Source organism: Crinia signifera, chromosome 4 (assembly GCF_055691185.1).
Source record: "Crinia signifera chromosome 4, ASM5569118v1, whole genome shotgun sequence".
Taxonomy (NCBI): Eukaryota; Metazoa; Chordata; class Amphibia; order Anura; family Myobatrachidae; genus Crinia; species Crinia signifera.
In genome coordinates this window covers 227,751,590-227,774,243 of record NC_139220.1, presented here as the reverse complement: position 1 = coordinate 227,774,243, position 22,654 = coordinate 227,751,590, and the positions used below count along the sequence as shown (strand labels likewise).

The following is a 22,654-nucleotide window of genomic DNA, read 5'->3' as shown; positions in this document are numbered from 1 at the left end:
ACCAGTGCTTGTGGCTTCCAATCATAAAATGTGTGGACTGACAAGTGAATCCTGTCCCTCCTCATATAATTAAACCATATTAAAACAAAATTCTGATACTCCGGGCTGCTGTGATTCCAAAAAGTTTGGGAACCACTGCAATAAGACATAAGCCAGGTTGTGTATCTGTCAATTAAAAAAATAGTATACATTTCAAAGCAATTTGCACAATTATATCGGTTTGCATTGATATTTGTTTAATGCCAAGGCCAAGGTATTTCAGAAGAACTGGTCTAGAGAAACATTTTCACATTTGCAGTCTAACCAGCAGCAGCTGCAGTCAGCTGGATGAAACTATACTAAGCGGGTTCATGTACACAGCAGCACATAAATACTTGGCGGTATCGCTAGTCTCTGCTGGTAGATACTTATATAACAGTGGGACGCGCCAAACAGAATTCTCTTGTGCAAACTAAAAAAAAGAAAAACCTAAAAATCTGTTTACATTCATTAAATTAGCAAATTATCAATGACAAACTTAATACAAAACGGTTTTAATAAAATAATTTAATATAAATCAGTTTCTCTCCAAAGTCCTAAGTATTTTTGTCATCCTAAACAAGTTACTCCCTGGATTAGCGGAGAGTGTTGCTTTGGTTCTGTAAACAACATAATGCTGCAACTGTGTAAACCTTAAGATCCAGAAGAGGAGGCACTGCAATTCTCATAGTTCTTCTAATGCTTTTTGGAAGAGGTAAAGTAAACAGTCTGGCAAAGTAGAAGACGATGATCTTAACCACAGCGTCAACATTCCCTCCTGAAGGTGGCAGTGCAGCAGAGATGGCACGCAAGGCAACATCTGACACGCAACTATCCCTTCTTCACCTTAACAAAGCAGAGACATGATTGGACAACAGTGCAATTGCTGATTATACATTATACTTGAAATGCTCCCAGGCAGTCATTACAACGGGTAGCTACTATGTGAAGTTCTAAGCAACTAACATTCTAAGTTAGAAAAAGACAGGAAGATAAAAAAAAAAAATGCACCCCAGATGGTAAATATTACAGGATTTTCTCTTCCTAAGCGTTCACTGAAAGCTACAATCTGAAAAATGGGAATTTGAGCTGCCATGGAGTACTTAGAAGAAAAGGAATTATCAATAATGGTAATCCACTGTTTCAATGGTCCATGGCAGCTATTAGGGTAGTCTACAAAGGGGGGAAAAAAAGCCACATACACTGCATATTATTTAAGTGCTCAGAGCTGATCCCTTCTGATGCTTCGCCAGAGATGCAGTTCCTTAACATGCACTGAACACAGACTTCTAGCCAGGTGGACCCTTTGTTTAATTTAGACCTGCTTCTGTGAGCCAGCCCCATCTTTGGCTCACAGAAAGCAACGAGAAGGTACTACCTACTGTATGCTTTTAGACTGGAAAGTGACACGGGGGGGGGACAACATTAGGTGGTGTATTGTTGTACCTGCTTGTCTCTATCATGGTTGCGATTGAGTACTGAAGGGGAAAAAGTAGCCAACACTAACTGGTAATAATCGTCATGTAATGGCTAGGTATTATAAAATATATACATTAATATAGAATAGAAAGAAAAAATAAGGTTAGACAGATTTAGAAAAAACAAATAAAATAAATCAGAGCCACATAATAAAAAAAGTTCTTCGGAACTTTAAAGAAAAATGTGCAAAGTCTTTAGCTGTAGTACAATGCAGAGTGCTATATCCCAGCAAGGTAATACATCTGTCACATTTAATTACCTTAGCAGAGCGAAAGAAATGTATTTTTCACTTGGCTGGATAACAAAAATGGCATATTTCCAAACCTCATATCACAACCAACATTTAAAAACCAGGACAAAGATACATTTTAAAATGAAAGGGTTTAAGTACAATCTTTAATGTAAAGACACTAAATAATAATACAAATAATCACCAAGTTATGCTGCTGTATACTGTCGTTTTCTCCAAAGCCAACAACATGTCTAAGCATAAGGTCTGACTAGTGACTACTCACTTTATTAACAATGTGTATCAACTACTGTATGTCCAGATCCACAGCTGGTAATAGACCATGACCCCAACTACTGTACATATATAAAAGTTAGGTGATATCAGGCCAGATGCACTAAGCTTCAAAAGTGATAAAATGGAGAGTGATAAACCAACCAATCAGCTCCTACCTGACATTTTTCAAACACAGCCTGTGACATGTCAGGCAGGAGCTGATTGAATGGCTGTTTATCACTCTCCATTTTATCACTTTTGAAGCTTAGTGCATCTGGCCCATCATGAGATAATTGGATAAAGACATAATGGTTTGACAATATAGCTCAGATTCAGGCAGTTACCATAGCGACTGAATTTATAATCTAATTGGTTGATTAAGAATAGCAGTTCAAGCAACGCTGCAAGGCCAAATCTCTGCGTATACTCACTAGTTCATAGACAACAGTTCCATCCACATGCTGAATACAACTCTGAATTGCCCAGGCTCTGTCACATGCTCAGATAATACAATTCAAAAGACCCATCAACAAATATGTAGACTTCTATTGCAATCTATGTGCAATTCTGACTTAGGCCTGTATATCTGTGTGGTAACAGGGTCGAAACAATAGATTGTGCTCATTTTCAATGTAAAGGAAACGGAATGTACTGCACCATAAGAACTTGCTGATAAATTGTTTTGTGTGTCCATACAATTGTGCTGCACGGCAGAGGGGGTGATGCAATAAATGACAGCATGCTGTTAAATGCGCTCTGCAACAACACATCTCGTCATCACACACTGGATAGTGCAGGGTGTATGGCACGCACAATGTTATATCTCGTAGTGTCTACCCAGCTTTACATTAGCCAATTGGAGATAAACAAGACTAAACAACTATATGAGCTAGGTGGTTTTTGATAGATCTTAAAATACACACAGCTTATGGTCATAAGCCCGACAACATATAGTACTTACCGATAACTTCCACAACATAAAGGTTTACTTTACTCTGCAAGAAAACCAGTACTTCAGAAAGAGGCTGCTGGGGAGCTGGAAGCTGAATGGTCTGCTTCACTTCATTACTCAGCGTCAGCCACATTTTACCAAACTCTTCAGTGGAAAGAATGAAGCGCCTGTGTAAGATCACAAATAGAATAATCCTTTTCAGTTTTATATAGATTACTAAATATGCCATTTATTCTGCTCTTTGTTGCTTATAATATATGCTAACCAATGGAGCAGTCCTCACTATGTAGAGTTGCTAAGCTACAATGGTTATTCTCACAGCAGAGGCTCGTCTACACATCTGATTGGCTTATGGATGTAAACCTTTATTAAATGCTCTACTCTTAATAGTTATACTGTATATGACATACATATAATAATACAGTTATACTGTACGCGTCCTCCGACCTTTTCATACCCCCACTATCCACGTCAGCGTGGAGTTGACTCTATATAGTGTGACGAGCGCAGTGAGCCACCGAGCCCGAAGCGTGGCGAGCGCAGTGCGCCCTGCGAGGGGACGCGTAATACTTGTGAAGTAATGCGCGTCCGCTCGCCACGCTTTGGGCTCGGTGGCTCGCTACACTATATAAAATAAACTCCACGCCGACGTGGATAGTGGGGGTATGAAAAGGTCGGAGGACGCGTACCACCGCCGCCACTCGCCACGCTTCGGGTTGACGTTGATCGCGGCGTTGCGTTAACAATGGGGGGGCATACAATGAAAAATGGGGTCTGGGGGGCATTTAACATTGGGGCCAATGTAAAATCGGGTCTTAGGGAACATTTTACATTGGCTCCAATGTAAAAATCAGGTCGGTCGCGTCACATCGCATGCGATTTTTCAGACCCGATGGCTTACAATTATAATCGGTGGCGCCGTGCTAGGAAACAAGTACCTATATTTCATATCATAAGTTTAGCCCTAGTTCTGGGAGCCCAAATATTAGCATGCTAATGTCCTGAGACCTTAAGCTTGGGCCACACATTGCATTTTAGCAGGATGCAGCATAACAGGATCTGCTTGGCAGGATACACCTTTTTGGGTTCACACATGAGGCCGCGCATTGCGTTTTATCGGGATGCAGTCAAACAGCATATGTTGTGTCCAGCCAGTGCCAAAGTAATTAAGTAACAGTGTTTCTCAGCACAGCTGCACTGTGTGAACTCATACATTCAAATGTATGAGTTAGAAACATAGAATTTGACGGCAGATAAGAACCATTTGGCCCATCTAGTCTGCCCCTTTTTTATCCTTCAATGGGTGCTTACAATGTTAAATGCACCCCCACGCCACCCCCCCACTATAAACGTGAACCCGAAGCGTGGCGAGCGCAGCGAGCCCGCGAGGGGCGGCGGTACGCGTCCTACGACCTTTTCATACCCCCACTATCCACGTCGGCGTGGAGTAGAGAATAGAATAGTGTGGCGAGCGCAGCGAGCCACCGAGCCTGAAGCGTGGCGAGTGCAGCAAGCCCCGCGAGGGGACGCGGATACCTGTGAAGCCCGCGAAGGGACGCGTTTACCTGTGAAGGTATCCGCGTGCGCTCGCCACGCTTCGGGCTCGGTGGCTCGCTGCGCTCGCCACACTATTCTATTCTCAACTCGACGTGGATAGTGGGGGTATGAAAAGGTCGTAGGACGCGTACCGCTGCCCCTCGCGGGCTCGCTGCGCTCGCCATGCTTCGGGTTCACGTTTATAGTGGGGGGGTGGCGTGGGGGTGCATTTAACATTGTAAGCACCCATTAGGGTGCTCAAAAGCACCCTTTAGGGTGCTTATACGATTTTTGATCGTATAGGGGGTCAAAATCGCGTTGCATCGCATGCCATCGGGTGCATGGCATGCGATGCGATCCGTTCATCGTACGACGGACATCGGGGGCGCCGCCAAAATACACAAGTACCGAAAATTTCCCTCCTGTACTATGTTAAAACCCTTCATATATTTGAATATTTCTATCATGTCCCCCCTTTCCCTTCTCTACTCCCAACTATGCACGTTAAGATCTTTTAGTCTTTCCAGGTAAGTTTTGTGATGCACCATTTTAGTTGCCCTTCTTTGTACACTCTCTAATGTATTTATATCCTTCTGAAGATATGGTCTCCAGAACTGGACACAGTATTCCAGAGGAGGCCGTACCAATGACCTATGCATTATTACTTCTTTTTTTCTGCTACGGATTCCTCTCACTATGCAACCAAGAATCTGACTAGCCTTTCTCATTGCTTTGCTACATTGCTTTCCTGCCTTTAAGTCACTTGAAATAGTGACTCCTAGATCCCTTTCCTCCTCAGTAGTTTCCATTAAGGTACCCTTGATACTATATTGAGCTTTTGGGTTTTTGAGTCCCAAGTGCATAATTTAGCATTTTTTTTGCATTAAACTGTAGTTCTAATGCTCTTGACCAATTCTCAAGTTTACCTAGATCATCAGTCATTTGATTTACCCCTTCTGGGGTGTCTACTCTGTTGCATATCTTTGTGTCATCTGCAAAAAGGCATACTTTCCCTTCAATACCATTTGCAATGTCCCTAACAAAGATATTGAAGAGCACTGGTCCAAGTACAGATCCCTGGGGTACTCCACTGGTAACATGTGCCTTCATAGAATGCACTCCATTTACTACAACTGTCTGTTTCCTATCCTGCAACCAGGTGCTTATCCATTTAATTATTTTATAATCCAATCCCACACTTTCAAGTTTATTTAGCAGTCTGCGATGCGGGACAGTGTCAAATGCCTTACTAAAGTCTAGATATGCCACATCTACAGCCCCCCCTTCATCTATTATTTTGGTCACAGAGTCAAAAAAGTCAATAAGATTTGTTTGGCATGATCTCCCTGCAGTAAAACCATGCTGTTTTGGATCCTGTAAGTTGTTTAACTTAAGATATTCCACTATTCTCTCTTTTAATAGTGTTTCCATTAATTTCCCTACTACTGATGTAAGACTCACTGGTCTGTAGTTACTTGCTTCTTCTTTGCTTCCGCTTTTGTGCAGTGGAACTACATTTGCTCTTTTCCAGTCCTCTGGAACTGCCCCTGTATCTAGTGACTGGTTGAATAAATCTGTTAATGGCTCTACCAGCACATCTTTTAGTTTTTTTAGTATCCTTGGATGCATTCCGTCTGGCCCCATTGATTTATCCACTTTCAGTCTTGAGAGTTCTGTTAGGACTTTCTCCTTAGTAAATGTACTTCCATCTACATTATTTTTATGAATGTCCTTGCAACTTAACTGTGGTCCCTTCCCTTCTCCTTCTATAGTGAATACGGAGCAAAAATTATTATTTAGATGATCTGCAATTTCCTGGTCTCCCTCCACCAAATTCTCAGTGTCTGTCCGAAGTCTTATTATTCCTCCATTTGAGACTTAAAAACAGTTTTGCTTCCTTTAGCTACTGACTGAGCCATTTTCTCCTCAGCTTGTGCCTTGGCACTCCTAATCACTTTCTTAGCCTCCTTGCGTCTGGCAAGATACACTTCTTTGTCGTTATTATTTCGAGTCTGCTTTGGCTTCTTTTCCTGGTACTTTTCTTAACCCTTTTGATACAAAGGACCGTTGCTTTTAGTATTGCACTTTTTAATTTTTTTCACCTCTCCTGCACTCCTTTCACGTTCCTCCAATCTGCTAATGAATCGCTTAAACATCTCCCCATTTTTGCAAAGTCAGCCTTCCTAAAATCCAACACCATACTGCTTGATGATCACTGGATCCTAGGTTCTCACCCACATATATGTCTGATATCCTGTCACCATTTGTGAGTATTAAATCTAATATTGAGTCTTTGCGAGTAGGCTTCCTCACCAATTGCTTGATAGATGCTCCCTGTAGGGAATTTAGAGATTTGCCACTTGTAGTTGATCTTGCAAAAGACTCCTCCCAATTCACATCAGGTAGATTAAAGTCTCCCATGATTATGACCTCTCCCTTTAAAGCCATTTTAGTGACATCAAGCAATAGGCTCCTGTCCAAATCCTGCCCCTGGCCTGGTGGCCTATAGATGACCCCAGTGCGAATAGTGTCCTTCTCCCCTATTTCTATGGTCACCCAAAGGGCCTCAGTTTTTTCTTTAATGTCTTGTATTAAAGTAGCATTTATGCTTTTCTTTACATACATTGCTACCCCTCCTCTGATTCTTCCCATTCTGTCCTTCCTAAATAAATTGTATCCTGGTATAGCTATGTCCCAGTCATGATTTTCATTACACCATGTCTCTGTAAAAGCCACAATGTCTAGGTCATCCCTTGTCAGTATTGCAGTTAGCTCAGAAATTTTGTCTCCTAGGCTTCTAGCGTTTGCACACATAGCTTTAAAAATATTGCCTGTACATCTGTTATTCCTAGCCATGTTCAGACAGTACAAAATTCAAGTGTAAAGTTGAAGTTACCTGTTTGATGATGTTGTTCAATGTCTGTTTTTTTTTTTGTTACTGTTCACAAATCACTTTATCAGTTGCTGACAAACAGGTCCCATTGAACAGGTCTTTCTAAAATGTAATACGTGGCCCAAACCTTAACACAGGCACTGTAACTATCACATGTGAAATAATTAGCTCCACCTGTGGATCTTTTAAAAATGTGTCAGCCAGTTACACCTATGCACCAATTAGGAGATCTGTATAATATGCACTGTTAAGGACACTAGAAGATTATCTTTCCAATCTGGCTGCTTGGAATGAAAATCTGGAAATTTCTGAGAACAAATTACATTCGACCATTTGCTCCCAAACGTTGGAAAATGGACAAAAGCAGACATCTGCATAAATTGATTTAATCAATTTGTCTGTAGGACCAATTTTTATCTGTTTTCCATGGTCAATTGTCATTAGCTTCCAAAAATTTCCAGATTTTCATTCCAACCAGCCAGATTCTAGTGTGTATGGGCCTTTAAACCGGGTACACACACAAAGATTTAACTGTCCAATCTGTCTGGTAGGAACAAAAATCTGGCATGTATTGGAGAAAATGAGAAATCAATCATTTGCTCCCAAACACTGGAAAATGGATAAAAATGATTGTTCGGATTAGGTCGGCTAAATCAATTGGCTAAAACCAATTTCACCTGAATTAATATGGTTTGTTCTCCATCATTTGGGAGCAAATGGTTGTCATTTTCTCCCATACATTACTATATGTTTGTTCCCACCAGACATAGTGGACAGATAAATCTTTAGGTGTGTACCCAGCTTTAGGGGTCCCTAAGGAATGAGTTTGGAAAACACCAAAATAGACAATATGTATATAATACGAATAGCAGCCCTTAATCTAATTTACCTGATAAAATCCGATAGCAGAAAGTCTACAGAAAAGTCAAGATGAGAAGTCACTTGTGACTCAGATTGGTATGAAACAGAGCCAGCAGCCACCACTGTGTTACACGGGTGCATCATATGCACACTGCCCCAGCACTGCTGTACACCATTCCATTCCAGGTGAGGGAACCGGCAGCAAAGACTCTTGGAAACCTAAATAACAAAGAAATGGAATTTACTGCTGTAATATTGACATTCGGGGCAACACATTGCACATATGATGGGAATTTAAACAATGTTTATGCGTGTAAAAAAATTATACACATACATATATATCAAATCATAAAAGTGGGGAGTACAGTTTGACAATGTGTGACCGATATTATTATGCAGGGAGTTAGTGTATAATGTGCCAGGCTAGAACAAAGAGAGATTCCGGATATCCTGGTGCCAGTGAACAGTAAATGAGAGCAACACAACAGTCACTCTGCTTGTCTAACTAGCAGATACAGTAGGTCAAAGCTTCCTGCTGACTGTTCTACCCACAATGGCAATAACTGCATCGCCATGTGTCTTTCTAAGCAGAAGAAGCATAATGCAGACACAAAAAGTACAAATATTTGTGGCACAGTGGTTAGCATTGCTGCCTCGCTGCTCTCTAGCCTTTGGTTTGAATGCCACCAGGTGCCGAAATCCTGTGATTTCCTTATTATCATACTAATTGCCACTATCTTACAACTATTGATGTACTCATACTGTACATTATCCCACTTTGATACAGAATTTTACTCCATTCAGTCTGCTCAAAATATTGCACATATATCAGTTGACTATATTCTCCTGCCATGTGAAAAGCATTAACTGTAGAGGGTCACAGACCAAATCCATTTCATGCAGCTGGACTTACTGTGATGGTTTCTGAGTCTTCCATTTTCACATCAATACTTTTAATTGCTGAAGACGTCAGGTTGGCAAATATCAGGGCCAGCAGCACGCTGTCATCTTTCCATGCTTTGCTGGAGTACAGGCTCAGAGCTTCATTACTTGCCAGCTTAGTGACTGCAGAGTGTGGATGGTGAGCGAGCTCAGGAGTCAGGGAAGGCACAGAGAGATTTGTGGGGGCGCTGTGTGTGGGTGGAAATGTTTCCAGGTTAGTGTTTCCAAACAAAGATGAAACCTTTTCTTCTACTGTCTCAGTATCAACCGCAGCGAGTGTCCGTGACGGTAATGATCTACTGGATGACTGGACATCAGGTGATAATGCCAGACTGACGTGATTCTGTTCCTCGGTGGAATAGAAGGGCAAAACTTTATTTCCAATTTTAGATTTCCTTTTGAACTTGTGCGTAGTCTGTTCTGCTTTACCCATCTGTGAAATATGACACTAATAAACAACCACACATTATGCAGAGCATGTACACATCTAATGAGATGGATCCGATACGTAATGCCGGCGGTGGGAATCTCGACACTGGAATCCCGACCGCCGAAATCCCGACATGGGGGGGGGACGTGGATCGCCCCCCCTTGCGGCCCGGTGCCTCGCTACGCTCGGCACGCTATTTTATTCTCCCTCTATGGGTGTCGTGGACACCCACGGAGGGAGAAAGTTTCGGGATTTCGGCGGTCGGGATTCCAGTGTCGGGATTCTGAACGCCGGGATCCCGACCACCGGCAAATTGACCGCATCCCAATAAGATAGCTGCTAATAGATAGCTAGAGGGAAATTTACTGGGAGTTCTATTTCACATGGGATGTTGCTATGGACAACCATTCAGAAAATATTATCTTCTAAACTTCTGCTAAATAAGAGGTAGATTCTGATTGGTTGCCCATAGCAACATCCCATGTAAAATAGAACTCCCATCTTAGTACATTTCCCCCTTACACTTTACTGATCTGGAGTTATTCAATACAAGTGGTGTAATGTCCAGGCCACAGTGCCCAGAGAATAAAAAAAAAACACAATGGGTGAAATGTAATAGGATGAGAGATTCAAAAAGTGAGAGATTTGGTAAGAAATCACCAGGTTTTTTTTAAAGCGGCAATCATTTACACTTCCAAATCAAACTGGTTTCACAGTGTAAATGATTGCCGCTTTAAAAAAACTGGAGATTTCTTACCAAATCTCTCACTTTGTGAATCTCTCATCCTATTAAATTTCCCCCAATAGCTCAGTGATTCCTAACCATGGTCCTCAAGTACCCCCAACAGTGCACGTTTTCCAGGTCACCCGGCAGGTGCACAGGTGCAATCATTACTCACCGACACATTTTAAAAGATCCACAGGTGGAGCTAATTATTTCACTGTGTGGAGACCTGGAAAACGTGCACTGTTGGGGGTACTTGAGGACCAGAGTTGGGAACCACTGCAAATAGCTGAAGCCATGGTGTGTGGGGTGCAGTTGATAGGAAGTTGGTTCTTTTACTGGTAATGGGAGAAGGGAAGCTACCGGGAGTAGCGAAACCGGTCAGGAACTCACCTGCCTTAACCACCCACCAACCACTAAGGACTCTGGGATTGCAGACCCGATTATCTCCATTTGGACCCCCCCTTCAACTTCCATTTCGGATACAAACAAACCCAATTGCCATGGAAGCTTGAGGTTGAGGACATCACCCCGCTTTGCCACAGTCAGCGGTTGGAGCTGGTAATTTGTGCCATCTTTGGGCCACTCCTGCATGATCCACCTTGTCCTCCCTCCACATTACCTAATTGGGGACCCTCCTGTTCATATGGACATGTACAATCGGGACTCTCCTGGTGTCATTCCAATACCTACTGTTTGGTGTGGTGAGATACATTGGAGTTTCAACTTTTAAATGTTTTATTGTATTATTTGATACCACTACTGGCTTCATGTCATTTTAGAAGTTTAATAAATCTTGTAATAGATCTAACCAATCTGCTTTTCATTAACCTATTATTAGCACTGCTCAAAACCCCCCTTTTTTGCCAATGGGAGAAGGAAAGATGTTTTACATTACAAAACAAACATTTATACTGGGATTTTCACATTTGACTCTCACCATCTTTTTGATGATGATATGTTTCAAAGTATGCACCTACCAAACTGAGAGCATTGGATCCAAGCCCTACAAATAGCGTGGAGGCTAGCTGCTGCTTCTCTCGCTCTTCCTCAGAAATGAGCTCCACGGATGGTTCTCCGGGAGTCCCAATGGATTCTTCATCCTCCCCTAGTGATATACCACTCTCCAGCGGAGGAGAGATGGACTCTGGTTTAACAGTTTTATTTTCCTTTTTCAACAGGTAACCTTCCTTTCCCCAGACTTTTCTCACACCATCCATCTTCAGGCGATTTTCTCTATTCAGGACAAGAGAAATATAAAATGCCTAAGTGTGTTTTATTAGATATTACAATATATAAACTTGTAGATGCTGTAATCTAGGTCGTTGGACCAGCCCAGTACTATAAAATGAAACATCAGACTGGTCTTAAGTGATAGTGCTAATAAAGCGACAAGAAGTGCGCAATCCTCATTGGTGAGGTCACATACAGGATCATTTGTAATGCTACACTTGGAATTCTGCAAGTGGGTTTCAGGAGCAAGATATATATGGTGGTTTCCACCAACTAATGGGGGGAACCAGGTGCAACTTTATACATAATCAATGAACTGGGATTAAAGGGTGGAGTTGCACATATTATGGGCATTCCAATGCACATATCGTGTCATATCAACTTTGCAAAGACATTTCTGTTTTGTACGAGTTACAAACGAGCTAAGTTTGGTTCTCATTCTATATTTAATAGAGAAGAAAATCTGAAGATGCACTTTAATTTTGTTAAAGCGGTTGTTGATGAGTTTGGACTTTAATATGATGTTTACCTTTGTGCAGTGCATGTGCTCAAACTTTTCCTGTGCCTATAACTGTAAGCAAACTTATAGGGCTAGGAGAGTCTCCAAAGACCAGAAAGTAGATATGTACCTTGATATCCGCTATTTGCAGTCACAAATACAGTAAGTTCTAGGTTACTATTAAACTTGGAAGCACCTGGTCCCCATACAATGGATCATACTTCTAATTTGTCTTAAGAGTTTGATCCAACTATTTCCTTACTCCTTTTGTCCAGTCTCAGCACTGTTTCCAGAGATCTCAGATACAACAGAGATTGCAGAAGGTGAGTGTCCATCAGCCAGACCAACAGTAGACAAACCGGGAGAGAAACATAGTCCATAAGGTTCTAGATTCAGAGCTAAAAGAAAAAAAAAAGGGAGTACAGTAAATTAATTCATGCTGCTTTACGTCAGAATATGGCATACCTAAAACTGACCTATAGTACATGGAAACCAAACTCATTATATATATATATATATATATATATATATATATATATATATATATATATATATATATATATATATATATATATATATATATATATATATATATATATATATATATATATATATATATATAGAGAGAGAGATGGAGGGATCGGCACTCCTTAGGACCAATGTAACTGCGCCGGTGCCCTCACAATAAAAGTAATTGTAGAACCAACGAAGGTGCGGCACTCATAGCTTTCAATAATGAACACTTCACACAGTGGTAGTGATCAACGTTTCAAATTTATATCAAATTTTTCATCAGGATCATCCTGATGAAAAATTTGATATAAATTTGAAACGTTGATCACTACCACTGTGTGAAGTGTTCATTATTGAAAGCTATGAGTGCCGCACCTTCGTTGGTTCTATATATATATATATATATAGTGAGCATAGGACTGGCACTTGGAACAATGGGGGTACAGCGATGGAGGTGCCTTCCACAAGAATAATATATAGACGAGTATCCAAATAGTTGTACTAAATGAAGACAGGAGGCGGCACTCTCACAAGTGATGAAAGGTGTATTCAAATCATCAAAACAGGTAACATGTCAGCAAAAGTGGTGTCGACCAGTTTCGGAGCCGAAGCCCCTTCTTCAGGACAACTGACGTGATTAAACAATCAAAAGCAATACTGTGCAGAGTGTATATATTGTATATATATATATACAATATTCTGTGGGAAACGCACACTTTCCAATATAATTCAGGCAGGGGTTCAAGGTCTGAACAAATAGATATAGTAAGCCAGCCAGAGAGACCCTCAGTCTCCTGGAACGACAGGACCAGCACACCCTTAAATATATATATATATATATATATATATATATATATATATATATACAGTGGTCGAAGTGGGGCGGTATACGGGGGTATGCCATACCGCCACTTTAATCTGAAGATAAAAAAAAACCTTTTTTTTCCCCCTCAGGATGCTCTCTGATCACTCAGCAGCGCATATTGTGCTTTTGTAATACCCCTGTACAACGGGGCAGTCTGGCAGGGGACGTTGATGGACAGGGGGGTGTCCGAAGGTGCGCACTATATTCACTCTTTACTTTTCCATACCCCCACTTCAAAATTTCCATACCCCCACTTCAAAATTTCCACTTCGACCACTGTATATATATATATTTTATGCATTTGCACTTTATATTGCAATTTATGTATTTTTCTTCTTTCATTATTTCTTCAGTTTGGTGATGGTTTTATTCACGAAATCAGGAGGTTTGACCCGCACTACGTCATCAGCAATTGACGGACAGCCCTGACGTGCGGCGTGCTTCCTCCTCCTTCTTTCTGCACATGGGTGATGTATATAAGATCTGTATGTACTGTTTTTCACTTATCCTGACGATAGTGCCGACATTAAAGAGCACTGAAACGTTGATCTAAATCGACACTGTATTGTCGTTATTTCGCAGTATTATTACCGAGTGCCGCACCCCAAACCCCTGGTATATATATATATATATATATATATATATATATATATATATATATATATATATAGTTTTTTTTTTTCAACAAGCAATATAAGTGTACTGCATAACCAATAAATGTATAAATGTAGAATCTTGGCCACAGATATCTAGTACTTGGTCTAGAACAACACTGTAGAATATAAAACCTGCTGTATATTGTACCATTGCCAATAAAAAGCTAACATTTATTTGACACATAAAAAGCCAAGATTCTTCCAGGAAAGAAATACCTACTGGTGACACCTATGCATATCTGGCATCAGCTCAATGGCTAATGAGTAATACGAGTAAATTAATTGTACCCGGGCTGCCATTAGCCAAAAGTGTGTCAGTGGAGGTCAGCGGCCAAAGTACACAATTCTAATGAAGGTCGTTGTTATGTTACAGCCATGTTATTAAGAGTCTATCCTCTTACAGAGAAGTGGTTACCATGATGAAATATCTGTTCTCCCATCTGGTGCACATGCACACAGTGCCACTGAACCTCGAGTTAACTCTGGATTACCTCAGAGCTGGCTCAGCTAATACGGTAAACACTTGGGTAAGAGAAAGCACAATCTCTTTCACACACAACACAGACAGTGATTTTTCACCTAGACTCCTGAACACATGATGACAATGCCAGAGACCTAGCCTTCCATGTCATATACTGCACAACAAAAAGCAATTGTGTTCAACTCTCTCTCTCTCATTTTATATATCCTTTGCTTCTAAAACAGTTAACTATTGTAAACATTCAACTGGTGCAACACCGCCACCTACATATGCTATATTCCTGGATGAAAAACTGCTGCCTCCCCCTATATAAGTGTTTGCCTGGATACTGTACAGTGTGATTGGACAATTTTGGCTAATGGACAATTTTGACTAAGCGAGTTTGTTAATAATAGTCTGTGATCTAGTAAAAAGTGCCTTGCCTATCTGGGGATGCTTGAGGACACACAGTGGACACAGATACTGGGCTCAATTAAATGTATCAAATACCAGCAGGTATATTTATATGTCCTGCACCGTAGCTACAGGACCACTGTGTTCCTCAATAGGGCAGGCCTAAGACCTGATTCGAGCTGCCGGCGATGCTGGCTTCGGGCATTTGTTGTGGGTATGTCCATCAGTACTTGCTTTTTGGAGGGAGGTGTGGGCTGACATATTACTGACAGAACCGACTCTCCCACAGATGACACCTGGGATGTGCATGTTTGGACTTGACCTTGAGGAAACCCACTCCCATGTAATATATAAGTATGTCCTTTGTCTAACCACACTAGCTAAAGTCATTGTTGCTAGAAATTGGTTTTCTATCTCCTCCCCAAATGTACACCACTGGCGTGCCCTTGTTAATGATGTTTCCGGCCACAAAAGATTTGTCCATCGTTCAAGAGGCACCGTCCCACAGTACCTAGCAAAGTAGAGCAGATGGAATACCTCTAGTCTTGCCTCAGTCCCCCCAGCATGAGACACCCTTCACGCTAACATGTCATGCGGATAATACACTCTGTTTGCTGATCATAAGATATGCATGCCATTTTTCTCTTTTATCTTATTTATGTCCTAGATTACTATATGTTACTCCTACATATTTACTATATTCAGCATGATCGATAATATACTGATCGACCACACCAGAACCATGTTTAATTTAATCCTTTATTGTGCATGTTTCCCGCTGTATTGCAGAGACGTTTGTCATTTCTTATGTCTTTATTGTTTTCTCTTTGAAAAATTTTAATGTTTTTGTATGTTACACAGAAAATCATTAATAAAAATGTTCACGAGTAAAATGAAAAAAATAAAAAATAGTGCCTTGCCTGCACAGTCCATGGGGGTGTACACACTGAGATTTTGCCTAGAAGGTTAGCCAAAATTTTCCAGTTTTTCTCCTGCTTAAATCAATATTGTCTAGCATAGATTGCTTAGCATAGATAGACTGTGCAGGCAAGGCAATTTGACTACATCGTAGACTATTATTACTTAGACAAAAATGCTTAGTCAAAATCTCTTGTGCATCTAGTCAAAATTGTTAAGTCAAAATTAGGCATTAGCCAATATCTCACTGTGTATATGGGGCTTATCTATGCTAGACGATACTGACTTAGTGGGGCCACACATTGGTATAAGAAGCAGGGGAAACACTGAGATTTTGGCTAACCTTCCAGGTGATTTTGATTATCTACTCAAAATTGCCTGCCAAAATACACAAAAGCATCTGGTCCTTAGGACAGAGGGGAAGATGTATCAAAAGAGCTGTAACATGGAGAGAGATAAAGAATGTGTGTGATAAATGATAGCTAAGAGCCGATTGCTTATCTCTCTCCAATGTTGGATACAATTACCGCTAACTGGTCCATCCAACAAATACCCACACTGGAATAAGCTTTATCAGCACCCAGATTATTTTGAACTGTGGGAGGGAAACCATATAGTTCTATAGTAGGTAAGGCTGAAAAAAGACTTGCGTCCATCTAGTTCAACCTAGGTTGCTATAATAGATTATCCAATGCTATATACTATGTTCTGATATAAACATGGAAAGTACATACAAACTCTACACACATGCTGTCTTGTGCTGAGAAACAATAAATCTAATCAAATTTAAATACATAGCCAACTGGTGGCCTTATGCCAAGGACTTAATTAGTGACCACAGAGCAGATGCATAATTTCATATTGTTTCATAGTAATTCTGCTTTGTGTATTGTCCAAGCCACGTTTGATGATAACAAGTACCTACAGTATATTAGCATTAATCAGGATCAGGCTACACTTCAACTGGCCAAGTAAGCAATATGGCAGTGTTTTTAGTAAATATGAAGAGAAGAAGTTAAGTTTACAATGACACACAGCTTTGTATATTAAAGCAATAACCTGATATAACTAGTTACAGCTGGGCTAAAATGACCTCACATACAGTACCTTTTTCACGAGACAGCTTTTCCTCTTGGCGCTGGTGACGTGGCTTGTAGGGTGCAGCGCCTTTACTAAGAGCCTCGGCCACAAACCCATCCAGAAAAGACAGAGAGACATCAACCTGGATTAATACATAAAACTTGGTTCACGCTTCGGTTGATCTGAAGTTTTATCCCCATAATGTACTGTTTAAAGTATATAAACGAAAAGGTTTATTAATCATTTGTGCAATAAGTTGTATGCACAATAAACATATTAGTAAGGTATAAAAAAGGCAGTATCATCCACACAGACAAACGAACAACACATATCCCAGGTCACGCATAAGACTGCACCACTGAAAAAGACCTCTCTGTACCTTTAATTCCAGTCATGCTAGATTACCTGGCAGCCGTTGTTGTCAAATTTATACAAAGGCTTTTAAACCCATATTTACCAACACATCTTCACAGCTGGAGTCGAGTGGAAAAAGTCTTTGCATTAGAGGCTTGTCCTCCCGCAGTGCGTCTAATTCACAGGCCTGCTGCCTCATATTCGTGTCCAGACAGGCTGAGAATTGTTGGATTAGTTTATCCGCTACTGAAGAATGTGGAGTGATCGCAACCAGCTTGGTTATTGCACCCATAATCCAGGCCTTTGTTTCAGAGGTAACGTAGTTTTGCAGAACAACATTATAAAGTGTTGCTATTACTTCTTCTATAGGGATGTGCTTTGCCAGGTAGGTATATTCTCCTAGTACCTGCAAACAGTAAAGCAGCAAGTCTACAAATAATATTCATACTCTATAAAAACATCATATACATTATCATTTTTGGTTTGTGCTATGGCTAGGGGTGTGGTTTGTATGGTCGACCAAAAACTTGCTCGACAGTCATTAGGTCGACACCACTAGGTCGACATAATGAAAGGTTGACATGGGACAAAGGCGACATGTTATTAGGTCGACACACGCATCATGTCGACATGGTCTAGGTCGACAGTCAAAAGGTCGAAATGGGTTTTTGTTTTTTTTACCAGAATGTCAACACAGTCAACATGGACACAGAATAAAGTGCACCACTGCACTCGCCATGCTTCGGGCTCAGTACCTCGATACCCTTGGCACACAATTTTTTCTCCCACCACGCCCTAGTGGATGGTAGGGCATGAAAAATTTTGACTGTGGATCTAAAGCAACCTGGGTCGGACCCCGTAAATTGTACCCGGTTCGAACCCAGGTTGGACATGGGTAAGAGACACATGTTTGTGTCGACCTAATGACCTTGTCCCATGTTGACCTTTCAGTATGTCGACCTAGTGGTGTCGACCTCATGTTTGCATGGCTTTTATCTAGGTGCTCCTGTTCCTCCCCCCCCCCCCCCCCCTTAATTCAATGCTAGGTGTAAAAAAGCTGAATGGAGACTGGCATATTTACACACATGGCAGACATTCGATTTATGCAGAGTTGTCCAAGATGCCCTCTCTGAACATTGTCATCTTGTGTGTGAGTTCAGGAGTCTAGGTGAAAAAGGTCTGTGTTTTGTGTGTGTTGTGTGTGTGTATACGGAGTATGCACAAAGTGAAAGGAAAAAAAAAACTCTACAGCCCTATAGCTTTCCAAGATGAATCAAGGCAAAGAAATACCAGTAGCAAATGCAGAATTGGGGAATATAGCTGCTACCAGGCAACTAGAGTATTTATTAAAGCTTTGAGGTAAAGGAGGGAAAGAGAGCGAGAGGGAGCGAGAAAGAAACCCAGCCAATCAGCTCCTATAATTTTTCAAATACCATGACAGTTAGGGGGCTGGAACTTTGAAATTACCAGGCGATACATGTACTAAAACTTGACGCAGAGAAAAAAACTGCTCTGGCTTCGCCTGCTACTGCTGCAAAGCAGAAGCCAGCTACTGCAATTGTTACTAATAACAGCCCTTCTGCGGTGTCCACCAGCAGAGCAGGGGTGTCGGATGGGTTCCCGACAGTCGGGATCCCGACTGTCAAAACGCAGACAGCCGGGTGCCCAACGGTCACCCGCTATTTTCCCTCGTAGGGGTCTACGACCCCCATAGAGGGAGATGACGAGCATGGCGAGCGCAGCGAGACCGCAAGGGGCTTTTTTGCGCTCGCCATGCTGTCTGACTCCGGGCAGTCGGGATCCCGATGTCGGGATCCCGACTGTCGGAGTCCCGTACCACACGCCAGAGCAAAGACAGTGGAGTGACGCACATCTCTTACATAGAGCTGCAGCAGTGAGACTTAAAAAAATAAAAATAATTTATTTACAACCGTCCAAGTGACAAAGAGTTAATTTCCTGCTTGTACCGGGTGAAGACGCAGACACCAGTGATATCAGTACTTAAGAAGATATCCAAAGGTACAGTAAGTGACCTCTCCTCTTAGTAACACCTGGGACACTTCGCACTGACATAGGAGCTTATGGCAGCGCAAAGTGACCAAAGGTGCAGATGCTGGAAGACAGATGGCAGAGCAAATTCCTCTAGTACATATGGAGAATCAATATGTACAGGGAAGTGGCGTAACAATAGCGCCGCAGACCCCGCATCAGCTGGGAGGCGCTGACCAAGTATGGGCGTCCAGCGCCGGGGGTCTGCGGGAGCTATTGCTATGCTGCTTGTGGCTGTGAGTGGACCCGCAGATTTACTAACCTGGTCCGGCGCTCCTCCTGACTGTCTCCTTATGAAAAATATCCCTTACAAAATGGCCGCCCCCTTAAAGTAGTTTTTGAGGATGCTAGAGGAGGCAGCGTAAACTTTCCCAGCAGTTGGGGGGGGGGGGGCGTAAATTATTGTTACGCCACTGGTACAGGGATTTTCTCTACCATTTCGTTTGTCCCCTTATCTTTCTTTAGTACATGGACCCCACAACCTGTAAACTCACAGCAGCTGATTGGCTTTTGTGTTGGCTCTCTCCAAGCTCTTCAGAACATTCTCTATAGTATGAGTGTTCCCGTAATGATGAATGCCCTTTAGGAAGGATAAATGACAAGCCGTTCAAATGCCATTAAAACCAGATATCCCTGCTAAGAGAGGATACCTGAACCGATAAAACATGCAATGGAGGAGATTTCACTTGAATGAAACACTTAGGCAAGAGGCCTGCAGAACTATGTCATTAGATTACAGAGTATGCCAGCCCCATTTCTGAATAAGAACTTAAGCAACATCAAAGCAGAGTAGTTATTATTTGAATAAAAAAATAAAAATCTCCAACTAATTAAAGAAAAAGTCCCTCTGCACACTTAGTGTAAGCAGATTTTAAACTTTGCAATTTGTGACATTTTTTTCTAATTTTGTACTTATTTTTAAAATCCTCTGCTAGCAAGTAAGGAGTGTATAATTAGAAGTTAGCCAGTGTGAAAAGCCAATTTCCATGGACGCTCAGAAGCGAATGGCCCTGCCTATGAATAGAAAAATGCTAATGTCTGCTGCATGTATACCAGCACAAAGAGCGGCTTTCCACTAATATATTCCTCACCCAGCTGATAACCTGTAGGAAGCGCTGGGGATAATGCACGTTCTCCATTTCCAGCAAAGCAAGATAAGACTGCACTGCATACAGCCTCAGCTGTCCATCTTCCTTTTCATCAGCAAAACCTGGAGAGTATAAAAAAAAAAGAATACATTTAAACACAGAGCACAGGCTGGACAATGGGCTGAGCAAACTCCCCTCACCATTTTAAATAGCAAAATAGTCAGACTCAAGCTATTATGCAAGAAATGATGTGCGTGTGGGCACGACACTCCCAGAAACAGCAGATTACATACTGTTTATAGCAATTCTGCAGCCTCCACCTCTAGAGGCTCAGGTAAGGAAAAGGAACAGATATAAAAGAAGACATCAAAATAGTGGATGGTAAAGATGAATAAACATAAAATATAAGATTTATGAAATATATATATTTCAGAAAGGAAATGTATGTTCAAGAATAAATTAAGTATGTACATGGTATCTCTTCAATTCTACTAAATGGCATAGGTGGGTTTATCAGACATCTTGTTTTAGGTTTAAATTATAATGAAAAACAAAATGTTAATGAGAAATAAGAGAAAGGTACACCAGGAATGTCATGTTCATATAGACAAGCTGGGCAGACACATACCCGATCCTTGGCTAATCGGGTTTCACGCTCCCAATCAACCATGCAGTGTACCTTGCAGGGTGACCCCTCTGAGAAGCAGCAACAGCATAGCTGGAAGTAAAGGTGAGACGGCTCCTCTATGGGATCGGGAGGTTGGCTATGCAGCACACAAGATGCAACCTCCTAATCCCGGCGGCTGCAGGAGGGTTATAAACCATTTACCGGCTAACGCTCCGGCAATGGTACTGCATACACAACTAAACAATTGTTGGCGGTTCAACAGATATCAGGAGAACAAGAGATCAATTGTATAGGTGTGCAACCAGCTTTACTGCACTTCTGTTTTATAGTCTAAGCATGCACGCATATAAATTTACAGGAGGTGCCCACATAATGCTATCCTCACAAATGTGCATGGAAACCTCATATGCCTGTGCAACAAACATACTTATCCTAAAGTACCTCGGACCAGATTCAGGAAAGCAAAACAACTAGTAGCTTTGGTGTAAACTGAAGACATCTTTGTTTCTGGGAGGAGATCTCGAACCCCTGCACATAATGAAAGCAGTACAGAGTACACTGAGAAGCTCACCTTCAGCCAGCAGTCGGAGGAAGTTGTTGGGAATATCATGGTGCATCATATCTCCACCAATAGAAAACACTACATTCATGGTCTCCACAAACCACTGGTTATTTGGGGAATATGTGACAATAAGGTAAAGAAAAACATTTTTTTATTGAGAAAAAAATATATATGACCTACAGTAGTGAATACAATATGTTACCCTGCCTTTACCGGACCTGAACCTCCTTATTACTTTGATTATAGTGTGTACACACTGTGAGACATTTCCTTAGATTTTGAATATATACTTTAAATCGATTTGAACATACAAATAGGCCAGAAAGAAAACCTGTCCATCCCTTACCTCAATGCAATCTCCATTTACCCTATAACACATGTCACGTTGTAGCTTCAACCGTCTTTTTCTTATAAATACTGGAGGCAGGGGAGAAATACTCCATACCAGTACAATTTATTTTACCTTTCAGGATCAGAAATACAAGTTTGGTATTTAGGGGACCTTACATTAAACAGATTTGTCTCATTTCATCAAAGTTGTTAGAAGGATATTCTCTGATCAGTCTGCAATTTTCCCAGCCAATGCAATTACATTACATTTATGTTTGCCACACCCCTTACATCCATAACTATATACATCTTATACAAATGTTAATGGCCACACCATTCACATTTATTCAGAGAAACTAACAACAAATTAAATATCTACGTCCTTCCTATTAAGGACCATTCACACACTATCCGTAGGTGGCAGATCAGTGAACTATTCATACAGTATATACTATGCCACATACCCACTCTAGTATTACCAGAGGAAGGATATTTTCTTGAATCTATCAGTGAATTTGATTTATACTCCATCGTAATAATATACTGGGGTGATTCAGTAAGTAATGTAACAAGACCTCTGGTGTGTGTGTGTGTGTGTGTGTGTGTGTGTGTGTGATTTTCTGTATTTCTTTCTAATTTAACACTAGACCAGAGCAGGTATACCC

At 41.2% G+C, this 22,654-nt stretch overlaps 1 protein-coding gene across 1 annotated transcript in view; it reads right to left on the bottom strand.

Moving 5' to 3' along the window:
• Nucleotides 1-527: 527 nt before the first annotated feature.
• AP4E1 (adaptor related protein complex 4 subunit epsilon 1) overlaps nucleotides 528-22,654 on the bottom strand; it is a 50,624-nt gene continuing 28,497 nt past the window's right edge. The window contains exons 12-21 of the mRNA XM_083183909.1: nucleotides 21,669-21,781; nucleotides 20,473-20,591; nucleotides 17,436-17,738; nucleotides 17,006-17,120; nucleotides 12,335-12,470; nucleotides 11,321-11,576; nucleotides 9,158-9,619; nucleotides 8,273-8,463; nucleotides 2,964-3,121; nucleotides 528-864 (exon numbers count right to left, since the gene is read on the bottom strand). Of these exons, the coding sequence (XP_083040035.1) occupies nucleotides 704-864; nucleotides 2,964-3,121; nucleotides 8,273-8,463; nucleotides 9,158-9,619; nucleotides 11,321-11,576; nucleotides 12,335-12,470; nucleotides 17,006-17,120; nucleotides 17,436-17,738; nucleotides 20,473-20,591; nucleotides 21,669-21,781 (2,014 nt within the window). The 3' untranslated portion in view covers nucleotides 528-703. The remainder of the gene's footprint in view (nucleotides 865-2,963; nucleotides 3,122-8,272; nucleotides 8,464-9,157; nucleotides 9,620-11,320; nucleotides 11,577-12,334; nucleotides 12,471-17,005; nucleotides 17,121-17,435; nucleotides 17,739-20,472; nucleotides 20,592-21,668; nucleotides 21,782-22,654) is intronic.